Source organism: Loxodonta africana, chromosome 22 (genome assembly GCF_030014295.1).
Source record: "Loxodonta africana isolate mLoxAfr1 chromosome 22, mLoxAfr1.hap2, whole genome shotgun sequence".
Lineage (NCBI taxonomy): Eukaryota > Metazoa > Chordata > Mammalia > Proboscidea > Elephantidae > Loxodonta > Loxodonta africana.
The window spans coordinates 23919130-23932134 of record NC_087363.1 but is presented as its reverse complement, the minus strand read 5'-3'; the positions used below and the strand labels follow the sequence as shown (position 1 = coordinate 23932134).

The window sequence follows — 13005 nt, the reverse complement described above, 5'->3', positions numbered from 1 at the left end:
TTTGATCTGGATTCTTCTATAGAATCTTTGATCAAAACATTCAGTGATGGTAGGCAGGCACCATCCAGTTCTGATCTCATGGCAAAGGAGACAGTTGTTCCTGGAGGGAATTAGCCACTCATTCCATATCCTCTTCCAATTCCTGACTCTACTTCTTCCCTGTTGCTTCCCAGGAGCATTTTTAATTCCACATTACTATGTCACAGTAAAGTGCTCTTTTATGTCTTTAAATTATGATTTTCTTGTCTTTACAATGTGATTTATTTTGAGGAAATAAATGTTGTTGTTCTATGGTATAAAATTTAATTCTGCTTATATAAAGGCAAATGGAAACTACTACATATGTCAACAAACACTGTGTTTTTAATACTGAACCATTTCCCTCACTCACCAGTCCCCAAAGGGAGCCTTCTGAGGTGGCGACGATGGTAGCAGCTCTCGGGGTATTGTACATCAGAGCAAGTTCTCCAAAACTTCCATGGTTGTCATATTGACCAACAGAGCGAGTTTGATTATCTTTTGTTACTAAAATGTCATAGGTTCCCCTGGAAGAACGACAAGAAACAATTTCATTAATTACTTCTAATAATTAAAAAATGTAAGAATTGGCAAGTAGTACATGAATAGAAGGTACATATGATACAAACGTTGTCATAGGAAATTCCCAGCTCATTTTTGCTAGTATATAGAAATACAATTGAGTTTTGTATTTTGACCTTATATTCTGTGACCCTACCAAACTCAGTTATTAGTTCTAGTAGATTTTTTATAGTACATTCTTGGGATTTTTCTACATAGAGATTGATCATATCATCTGCAAACAGTATTCCTTGTCCCTTTCCAAATTGTATGCCTGCATTCATTCATTTATGTCTTATCGCACTGGCTGGGACCTTCAGTACAATGATGAATAGACGTGGTGAGAGCAGACATCCTTGTGTCTTAGGGGAAAAGCATTCAGTCTTTCATCAGTATGACATTAGCTGCAGGTTTTTTATAAATGCTCTTAATCAGGTTGGGGAAGGTCCTGTCTAATTCTACTTTGCTGAGAATTTTTATCATGAAAGGGAGTTGAATTTTGTAAAATGATTTTGCTGCAGGTATTGAGATGATGGTATGGATTTTCCTTTTCAGTCTGTTGAAAATCAGGATGTAAAACATTAAAATAAAGAAAGGGTACAATTTTCTACATATTGATTGGTTGTTGTTGCTATTAGTTGCCATTGAGTTGGCTCCAACTCATGGCGATGTTACGTACAACAGAAAGAAATGGTGCCTGGTCCTGTGCCATCACCATGACTGTTGGTATGTCTGAGTCCACTGTTGTGGTTACTATGTCAATCCATCTCATTGAGGGGTTCCCTCATTTTTACTGACCCTTCACTTTACCAAACATGATGTTCTTTTCTAGCAATTGGTCTTTCCTGATGATGTGTATGAAGAAGCAAGCTGAAGTCTTGCCATCCACACTTCTAAGGAGTATCCTGGTTGTATTTCTTCTAAGACTGATTTGTTTGTTCTTTTGGCAGTCCTTGTTATTTTCAATATTCTTTGCCAACATGGCAATTTTCATGCATCAATTCTTCTTCTGTCTTCCTTTTTCATTGACAAGCGTTTACATGGATATGAGGTAATTAAAAAGACAACAGCTTGGGTCAGACACTTTAGTCATCCAAGTGACATCTCTGCTTTTTAAAACTCTATAGAGGTCTTTTGCAGCAGATTTGCCCAATGTAACACATCATTTGATTTCCTGACTGCTGCTTCCATGGACATTAACTGTTGATACAAGTAGACTGAAATAACTGACAATTTCAATTTTTTTCTCCATTTATCATGATGTGGTTTATTGGTCCATACTGAGTATAATGAATGCCAAAGAATAATATTCAGAACTGGCAAGCACTTGGGGAAACAGGCATTCTCAACATACCACCAAGGCAAACATAAGCCTTTCAAAGTGTTTGTAGGATAATCAGCAATATATAGCAAATGCCTTACAGAGGCCCTTTGACACAGCACTTCCATTTTTAGGCATTCCAAAGGAAGTAATCAAAGATACCAAAAATGATTTAACTACAGGGATGCTTTAACACATTTACAGCAGCAAAACATTAAAACAATGAAATCTAAACTAGACGATAGGTTAAATATGTTTAGATTCTTATTATACAGTCATTAAAAATGATGACATAGAATAATATTATATTCCATGGCAAAATGTTTAAAATAGATTAAAAAAATTAAAATCAATGTAAAAATCTACATATGTAAATTTGATAGTCTAACTCCGTTTTTTATGTTTGACTGCGGACAGTTTTCAAGCCCCACCATTCCAGTTTCTATTCTTCTGCCCATATCTGAATTAGCTGAGAAGAAAGCTTGGGTGCTTCCTCCTTGGAGCCAGAAGCACAAACAACAAAAGTCCTGGCCCATGTGCAAAAAATCCCTCACCCCCTAACCACCATAAAACCTCAAGCCAGTTGTCCCTCCCTGTTCTCTAAAGCCATTTTGGAGCTGCTTGGGAGCCTGCCCTGTTCTCCCCAGAAAGTTTCATTATGTAAGTAATAAACTTTTCTAACCCCTTAGTGTGTGTGTGGCATCATCAGACTCAAAGTCTGAACCAGATTTTGTGTTGGGGAAGTCCATCCCGTCTCTATGGAGTGACCACAACAGTAAAGCAAGGAAAAAATAATGGAAGGGTATACTCTGGTAATGAGATTATGGCTAAATTATTTTCTTTCCTGTTCTTTTTGGTATTTTCTAAATTTCCTACAAAAAGCCTCCATTTGTCTGATAAAATCAGTAAGTATCACAAAAAACAGAGAATAAATCCAATCACTCGAATATCAGTTACATGGCACCAATGCTACTCCCAGGCGAGCTCACCAGTCAATAGGGAGGCCTACCTGTACCAGGCCTGCTGAACACAGCAAAAGTAGCAAGCCCGCAAATGGGAAACATGGAATTCAGAATAATTCCATTTAAGTGTTTTTAAATCTCTCTTCTAGGAGACACTAGCTACTCAACTTTGAGAATGACACATGCCATTTCAGGCAGCAGCATTACAGAGAACATCTTCTGCCCTCTGGTACTTAGGCTCTCTTCCCAATAATGGGACACATTTTTTCCATTGCTGTTACCACTATATAATGTAATTATTATCTACTTAAAGGTCTGTCTTCCCCCCTAGACAATGAGCTTTTTGATGTCAGGAACTGTATCTTTTTACTGTATCCTTCTTATCTGTTAATCATAACTTTCACTGCATACTAAGGATAACCCCCCTTGGTTACACATGTCACAAGCCATTCCCTTTGCAGACAGTCATTTCAGTCTGTAAGCTGTGGATATGTCAGGTGGATGCTTATCTTCCAGACTGCAGACGCCTGTTGGGAACCCTGTCGTGGTGGTGGCGGAGATGGTTTACACCACAGGTCAAGGAGAAAAGGTAGCTACTGGAGGCTTTGATATAACTTTAAAAAATTATTCTGTCATTACTTACAGAATTTCTATGTAGGGAGCATTGGCCTAACAGATGAAGGTAAAAACATTTTTTTTTTTTTAGAGAAGATAGTATTTGCATCATCTTTACTCTTTAAATATTTCTTCTAATTTTAATAATTAGTCACAGGTTTCAAGGGCCCAAAGGTTACACAGGGAGTGAGAGTGTTTCCTGTTCAAGAACCTGAATAAGCAGAGGCTCAGCAAGAAAGGGGATCAATTGAATCTGGAACAGCTACTTGATGGAGATTAAAAGAACCTCAAAAATCAGGAAAACAATTGGAAAAATTTGAATAAGGTACATCAGATAACAGTACTATACCAATGTTAAGTTCTGATTGTTGTGCTGTTCTGTGCTTACGTATGAGAATGTCCTTATTTTTAGGAAATACATACTGAGGAATTCAGAGATAGAGGCATTATTATATCTGCAACGTACTCTCAAAATGATTTGATAAAGCAAATGTGGTAAAATGTTAACATATGGGAATTCTCGGATATATGAGAATTCTTTATACAGTTTGTGCTACTTTTCCGTAAGTCTGAAAAAAACAAAAAAATTAATGGAAGATATTGGGTGAAAACATTTACTGATCTTGAACTCTGGTAAGGGTATTCTTCCAGGACTGAGAAGGGTCAAGAGGTACAGATACAGTAAGGCAAGCAGACCAAACCCACGTATTTCATTTCTCCCAACGTAGCTTATACCTGGGACAAAGTTAGAAGGGCCTGGGGACATGGAAATTGGGGTAGGATATTCATGTGTTAAAACAGGCTGGGATTGAAAGATCCAGATGACAATATAGAACCATGGCTATTTTTCAATCAATTCATATGAACACCAGCAAATATCATGTTTATATATAAAGCACATTCTGCCTACCTCACCTAACTGTAAAGGAGACTTTTTACTACAGTGGCTCCACAAGTACAAGATGTACTGAGGACTCAAGACAGCAGTAGACAGAGAGGGGCAGGTTGTGGCCCCTCATGAGGATTTGGGAAGCTTGATCACCTGCCCCTAAATTCTCTCTGGGCTGAACATATCAGGGGATAAAGATTTGCCCTGAATCCTGAATGTGACTGAGTAGAGTCATACAGCTGAAAAGCTCAATCTCTTACCGTTCTATGACATAAAAGTTGTCTCCATCATCTCCTTGGTCAATGACATGCTCATCAACTTGCACTATTCTTTCAAACATGGCATCGAGGACTTGAGAAAGCTGTTCCTGCAGGGTACACACAAGGAGCAAAGATGGCGTTTACATTTGCTGAAAAAAAAGTAATGACTATGTTTATCTCTAGGAGGCCTAGTGGCACGGTGGTTAAGCGCTCGGCTGCTAACCGAAAGATCAGCGGTTCAAACCCACTAGCCGCTCTGCAGGAGAAAGATGTGGCAGTCTGTTTCTGTAAAGATTAGTTTTGGAAACCCTACTGGGACAGTTCTACTGTCACTATGAGTCGGAACTGACTCAACGGCAGTGGGTTTTATGCTTATCTCACTTTGTGGCCACGTGATGAAGTCCCCACACCAGACTGTTGCCTACATTCAAAGAGAAACCTAGGTGCTGTTTGAAATAAATGTTTTCCTGGGACCATTCCACTTTGCACCTTCATGTACCTCAGTACACAGCACAATTGGCAAATCTTTTAAGGCAGTACTGGTTTTTAAAAATCCCATAATTTACACAAAAATAGGTAATCTAAATCATAGTCCCTGTTCTTCCAGCCACACCCACATGCCTGTTACCTGTCTTTATGGTTCTACTATGTCACAAGTAATGCCATGTGATGCCACCTTCCTAGAGGAGTTGACCTTAACAGGATCACCAAATCTAAACAGCTGGGAATGCCTGGAAGTTATCTCACAGAGGAGCACTGGTGTCATGTGAAAAACCACAGCCTCTAACCAGCCAAGGGAGCAATTTTACTGCTGCGTAATTCCATGTTTTGTCAGTTCAACTGTGCTACTTAATATTATCGTGTATCTTTGGCTCTGCTGTTCCACGTATGTTGAGTACTGTGCAAACTGACAAGGACTAAAAGGGATGGCTTGCTCCTCACATGCCATTCACAGTCAAGTGGAATGTGGGTCCAGTATTACAGAAATCTCATGCTTTTTAAACACTGGCAACCAATTTAATTTTTCACATATGATAGACAGCAAATACACACATCTGTGCCTGGCTGTACCTGGCCTGTGGGCTGTCAGCTTCTTGTTCTGACAACTTTCTTCTCTTGGCCTGGACTCTTCAAAAACACCAGTGTCATGAGATATAGAATAGGCAGGAGAAGGCAATTGCAGGTTAAAAACCCATTGCCGTCAAGCTGACGTCACAACTGTGATGCCATCAAGGTAGCATCACATGGCATCACAGTGACCCTACAGGACAGAGTAGAACTGCCCCATAGGGTTTCCAAGGGTATAATCTTTACTGAACCAGACTGCCACATCTTTCTCCCACAGAGGCTGGTGGGTTTGAATCGCTGCCCTTTCGGTTAGCAGATGAGCGCTTAACCACTGTGCCAACATGGTTAAGCAATTTTGCCCTCAGGTATTTTACCAAAGAGAAACGAAAAAACACAAAACAACAAAAAACAGTTCACATAAATACTTGTACAAAATGTTCACAGTAGTTTCATTCATAATAGCTAAAAACTAAAAACAGACCAGATGTTCATCAGTGGAAGAATGAATAAACAAACTGGCATTATCATACAATGGAATACTGTTGTTGGGTGACATTGAGTTGTTTTCGACTCATCTATTCTATGTGAGAGTAGAGCTGTCCCATAGGGTTTTCTTGTCTGTAATCTTTATGGAAGCAGATCGCCAGGTCTTTTTTGTTATTGCAGCAAAACGTACATCAACAGTTTTCACATGTACAATTCGGTGACATTGATTACATTCTTTGAGTTGTGCAACCATCCTCATCCTTCTTTTCTGAGTTGTTCCCCTTCATTAACATAAACTCACTGCCCCTAAGGTTCCTATCTAATCTTTCAAGTTGTTGTCAATTTGATCCCATACAGACAGACTTTAAAAGAGCATAATGCTCACATCAGACATTTACTAGTTAAGCTAAGCTGCTCTTTGGTTTGGAAACCCTGGTGGCGTAGTGGTTAAGTGCTATGGCTGCTCACCAAAGGGTCAGCAGTTCAAATCCACCAGGCACTCCTTGGAAACTCTATGGGGCAGTTCTACTCTATCCTATAAGGTCTCTATGAGTTGGAATCGACTCGATGGCACTGGGTTTGGTTTTTTTTTTTTTGGTATTGTTTGATTTTAAGAAGACTTCAGAGGGTATTTTTGGTTTAAAGTTGAAAGATTATCTTAAGGCAATAGTTTTGGGGGTTCATCCAGCTTCCATGGCTCCAGAAAGTCTGGATTTCATGAGAATTTGAAATTCTGTTCTGCATTTTTCCTCTTTTTAATCTGGATCCTTCTATAGAATCTTTGATCAAAATGTTCAGTAATGGGATTAGTTAGTAGATAAGAACTACTTTAGGTGAAGGGAAGGACAATACTCAATACACGGAAGGTCAGCTCAACTGGACTGGACCAAAAGCAAAGAAGTTTCTGGGATAAACTGAATGCTTCAAAGGTCAGTGGAGCAAGGGCGGGGGTTTGGGGACTATGGCTTAAGGGGACTTCTAGGTCAATTGGCAAAATAATACTATTATGAAAACATTCTGCATCCCACTTTGAAATGTGGCATGTGGGGTCTTAAATGCTAATAAGCGGCCATCTAAGATGCATCAATTGGTCTCAACCCACCTGGATCAAAGGAGAATGAAGAACACCAAGGCCACACGACAACTATGAGCCCAAGAGACAGAAAGGGCCACATGAACCAGAGATTTACATCGTCCTGAGACCAGAAGAACTAGATGGTGCCCGGCCACAACCGATGACTGCCCTGACAGGGAGGACAACGGAGAACCCCTGAGGGAGCAGGAGATCAGTGGGATGCAGACCCCAAATTCTCATAAAAGACCAGACCTAATGGTCTGACTGAGACTAGAGGAATCCCGGTGGTCATGGTCCCCAAACCTTCTGTTGGCCCAGGACAGGAACCATTCCCAAAGACAACTCATTAGACATGGAAGGGACTGGGCAATGGGTAGGAGAGAGATGATGATGAAGAGTGAGCTACTTGTATCAGGTGGACACTTGAGACTGTGTTGGCATCTCCTGTCTGGAGGAGAGATAGGAGGGTAGAGAGGGTTAGAAACTGGCAAAATTGTCACAAAAGGAGAGACTGGAAGGGCTGACTAATTAGGGGGAGACTAAGTGTGAGTATGGAGTAAGGTGTATATAAGCTTATATGTGACAGACTGACTTGATTTGTAAACGTTCACTTAAAGCTCAATAAAAATTATTATTAAAAAAAAAAATGTTCAGTAATGGTAGCCGGGCACCATCCAGTTCTTCTGGTCTCATGGCAGAGGAGGCAGTTGTTCATGCAGGCAATTAGCCACACATCAATTTCCTCCTCCTATTCCTGACTCTCCTTCTTCCTTTGTTACTCCAGGTGAATACAGATCAATTCATGTGCCTTGGATGGTTACTTGCAAGCTTTTAAGACCCCAGAACTATGCAACAAACTAGAGGGTAGAACGGAAGCACTAAACACGTTATTAAGCCAATTAACTGGGATATCCCATGAAACCATGACAGTAAACCTCCAAATCAAGGAGCCAAATTTCATGAGGTGTTTGGTTGTATATAAGCATAAGCAGCCTCTGCAGCTAACACTTTTTTTTTTTGTCATTGTTGTAAATATATCCATCATGCAACTTTGCCAATTTAACTTTTTACAGGTGTACAACTTATTGACAGTGATTAATCAGCTGTGCAATGCTACCCTTAATCAATGCGGTTTTTCCATCACTGTAAACCAAAACTCAGTACTCCATAAGCAATAACTCCACTCTACTTTCCCCCTCCCTCCCACCCCTGGTAAACACTAGTAAACTTTAGTCTCTATATATTTGCCTCTTCTTGTCTTTTCATATAAGTGAGTTCATACAATATTTGCCCTTTTGTGATTGACTTATTTCATTCAGCATAATGTCTTCAAGCTCCATCCATACTGTAGCATGTATCAGACTTCATTTCTCTTACTGGCTGAGTAGTATTCCACATTTTGTTTATCCATTCATCTCTGGATGGGCATTTAGGTTGTTTCCACCTTTTGGCTATTATGAATAGTTCTGCAATGAACAGTGGTATACAAGTCTCTGTTTGAGTCTGCTTCCAAGACTTTTGGGTATATACCTAGGAGTGGAATTGCTGGGTCATATAATAGTTCCATTTTTAGTTTTTTGAGAACTGCCACAGTGTTTTCCACAGTGGCTGTACCACTATGCATTCCCACCAGCAATGGATAAGGGTTCCAATTTCCTCAAATCCTTACCAACATTTGTTACTATCTTTTTTTTATCTTAGCCACCCTAAAAAAACCTGTTGCTGTCAAGTCTATTCCAACTCATAGCAACCCTACAGGACAGAGTAGAACTGTCCCATAGGCTTTCAAAGTAGCCCCTGGTAGATTCAAACTATTGGCCTTTTGGTTAGCAGCCATAGCTCTTAACCACTACGACACCAGGGTTTCCTAGCCACCCTAGTGGGAGTGAAGTGGTATCTCATTGTGGATTTGATTTGCATCTCTCTGATGGCTAATGATGTTGAACGTTTTTTCACGTTTGGTGGCCATCTGAACGTTCTCTTTGGTGAAATGTCTTTTTTTAAATAATATTTTATTGTGTTTTTGGTGATAGTTTACACAGCAAATTAGGTTCCCATTTAAGAATTTCTACACAAATTGTTCAGTGACATGGGCTACATTTTTCACAATGTATCAACATTCTCATTAATTCCATACTAGTTTTTCCGTTTGGAGTAATTTAGTCTACTGCCCCCTTACCTTCTCATCTTTGCTTTAGAGCAACTGTTGACCGTTTGGTCTTATATAGATGAATTTTTAAAGAAGCACAGTACTCACAGGTGATATTCTTTATATGAGCCAATCAGTTATTTAGCTAAAGTGTGACCTCAGAGAATAGTTTTGGTTCAAGTTTTAAAAAGTATCTCAGAGTGATAGTCTCAGGGAGTTCTCTCATCTAAACTGGTCCAGTAAGTCTGAACTTTTTAAGAATTTGTGTTGTGTTCTACATTCCTCTCTCATTCTATCATGATCCATTTATTGTGGCCCTGATCAGAATGGCTGGTAGTTGTGATGGTTAAGGTTGTCTGTCATCTTGGCTTGATCATGATTCTCAGTGGCTTGGCAGTTATGAAATGATGTAATTTGGCAGTTATGTAATGATGTAGTCATCCTCCATGACGTGATCTGATGTGATCGGCCAGTCAGTCATAAGGGGAGCTTTCTTGAGGGTGTGGCCCACATCAAATGTATGTATGGACATCCTGGCAAAGCTCACTTTCTTGCATCCAGCTCATCATCATCTGACCTACAGTTCTTGGGACTTAAGCCAGAGGCCTGCTGTACTGCCTAACGATCCTGGGATTTGTTGGCCAGCAGCCTGCAGTCTTACCTGCTGATCTTGGGTTCATCAGCCCCTGCATCTACGTGAGTCAGGAGAAGCCTCCAGGCAGACTCCTAACACACGGACTTGGGACTTGCCAGCCTCTACAACTGCATGAGCCATTTCCTTGAGATAAATCTCTCTCTCTCACTCTCTACCCACCTATCTTCTATTTGTTGGTTTTCTTTCTCTAGAGAACTCTTACCCCCAAGACAGTAGTGGTAGCTGGGCATCATCTAGGTCTTCTGGTCTCAGGGTAGATGAGGCTGTAGATTCATGTAGACTGTTAGCCCTGCAGACTAGTTCTTCTCTTAGCCTTTGGCTTCCTTCTCTTTTGCTTCTCATGAGTAGAGATCAATAGTTTTATCGTAGATGGCTGCTCACAAGTTTTTAAGGCCCCAGACACTACTCTTGTGTACTTCTTTTTTCTTAATTTTTAGTGTGCTTTAAGTGAAAGTTTACAAATTAAGTCAGTCTCTCACATAAAAACTTATATATACCTTAGTACTTACTCCCATTTACTCTCCCCTCAATAAGACAGCCCGCTCCCTCCTTCCAGTCTCTCTTTTCGTGACAATCTTGCCAACTTCTAACCCCCTCTACCCTCTCATCTCCCCTCCATACAGGAGATGCCAACATAGTATCAAGTGTCCACCTGATGCAAGTAGCTCACTCCTCATCAGCATCTCTCTCCAACCACTGTCCAGTCCAATCCATGTCTGATGAGTTGGCTTCGGGAATGGTTCCTGTCCTGGGCCAACAGAAGGTTTGGGGACCATGACCATCGGAGTCCTTCTAGGCTCAGTCAGACCATTAAGTCTGGTCTTTTTATGAGAATTTGGGGTCTGCTGTTCTCCTGCTCCCTCAGGAGTTCTCTGTTGTGTTTCCTGTCAGGGCAGTCATCGGTTGTGGCTGGGCACCATCTAGTTCTTCTGGTCTCAGGATGATGTAGTCTCTGCTTCATGTAGCCCTTTCTATCCCTTGGGCTCGTAATTACCTTGTGTCCTTGTTGTTCTTCATTCTCCTTTGATCCAGGTGGGTTGAGACTCACTGACGCATCTTAGATGGCCGCTTGCTAGCGTTTAAGACCCCAGACGCCACTCTTCAAAGTGGGATGCAGAATGTTTTCTTAATAGATTTTATTATGCCAATTGACTTAGATGTCCCCGGAAACCATGGCCCCCGAACCCCTGCCCCTGCTTCGCTGACCTTCGAAGCATTTGGTTTATTTAGGAATCTTGTGTATTTCTTAATGACATCATTTACCTTGTTCAAGCTGTGTGAACTTCTCCCACATTTGGTGCTACCTTTTCCCATTACCAAAAATAACAAGTGTCTATTATCCAGAGAGTGATTCCTTCCCCCTCATCCCTAGTAACCACCAATGAACGTTGGCCACTGTGTATATACCTTTTCTTGTCTTCTGATAAAAATGAAAGGATATAGTATTTGTCACTCAGCATAATGTCCTCCAGATTCATCCACATTATAAAATATTTTGAGAACTTATCATTAACCTTCGTGGCTGTGTAGTATTCCACTATATGTATGTATCATATTTTGTTTTTCCATTCATCCAATGACAGCCACTTAGGTTGTTTCCATTTTTTTGCTGATCGCCATGTCTTTTTCCTGCAGAGTGGCTTGGTGAGTTTGAACTGCCCATCTTTAAATTAGCAGCTGAGTGTTTAACCATTTGTGCCACCAGGACTCTCTACTGGAATACTAGTCAGTAATAAAAAGGCGTGAACTAACATCACGAGTAACAAGACACACACACACACTCTTTTTATTGCGCTTCACTTTGTTGCACTTTGCAGATATGAATTTTTGGTAAATTGAAAGTTTGCAGCAACCCTGTGTCAAGCAAGTCTATTGGCACCATTTTTCCAACAGCACATGTTTGCTTTGTGTCTCTGTGTCTATTTTGGTAAATCTCACAATATATTAAATTTTTTCATTATTATATCTGTTATGGTAATCTGTGATCAGAGTCTCTGATGTTACTACTATAATTGGGGGTGCCATGAACCACGCCCTTATGAGAGGGCAGACCTAACTGATAAACATATGTGTTCTGACTGCTCCACCAACTGGCCGTTCCCCCATCTCTCTCACTTTACTTGGGCCTCCCTATTCCCTGAGATATGACAATATTGAAATTAGGCCAATTAATAACTCTACAATGGCCTCTAAGTGTTCAAAAGCTAGAAATGATTAAGCTTAGTGAGGAAGGCATGTTGAAAGCTAAGAAAGGTCGAAAGCTAGGCCTTTTGTGCCAAACAGTTAAGCCAAGTTGTGAATGCAAAAGAAAAATTCTTGAAGGAAATTAACAGTGCTACTCAAGTGAACACTCGAATGATTAAGACAGTGAAAGAGCCTTATTGCTGATATGGAGAAAGTTTTAGTGGTCTGGGTGGAAGATCAAACCAGCCACAACATTCTCTTAAGTCAAAGCCTAATCCAGAGGAAAGCCCTAGCTCTCTTCAATCCTATGAAGGCTGACAGAGGTGAGGAAGCTGCAGAAGAAAAGTCTGAAGCTAAGAGAGGTTGGTTCATAAGGTTTAAGGGAAGAAGCTACCTCCATAACATAAAAGTGCATGGTGAAGCAGTGCTGATTGTTATTTTCATGCCTGCTAACACAACATCCATTCTGTTGCCCATGGATCAAGGAATAATTTCGATTTTCAGGTCTTATTATTTAAGAAATACATTTCATAAGGCTATAGCTGCCATAGACAGTGATTTCTCTGATGGATCTGGGCAAAGTAAATTGAAAACCTTCTGGACAGGATTCACCATTCTAGATGCCATTAAAGACATTCATGATTCACAGGAGGAGGTCAAAATATCAACTTTAACAGGAGCTTGGAAGAAGTTAATTCCCACCCTCCTGGATAACTTTGAGGGGTTCAAGACTTCAGTGGAGGAAATAACTGCAGATGTGGT

General features: G+C 40.4%; 1 protein-coding gene across 1 annotated transcript in view; it reads right to left on the bottom strand.

The window, feature by feature from the left end:
* PRKAR2A (protein kinase cAMP-dependent type II regulatory subunit alpha) overlaps positions 1–13005 on the bottom strand; it is an 84804-nt gene that overhangs the window by 22253 nt on the left and 49546 nt on the right. Inside the window, exons 5-6 of the mRNA XM_003409883.4 lie at positions 4627–4733; positions 392–545 (exon numbers count right to left, since the gene is read on the bottom strand). Of these exons, the coding sequence (XP_003409931.2) occupies positions 392–545; positions 4627–4733 (261 nt within the window). The remainder of the gene's footprint in view (positions 1–391; positions 546–4626; positions 4734–13005) is intronic.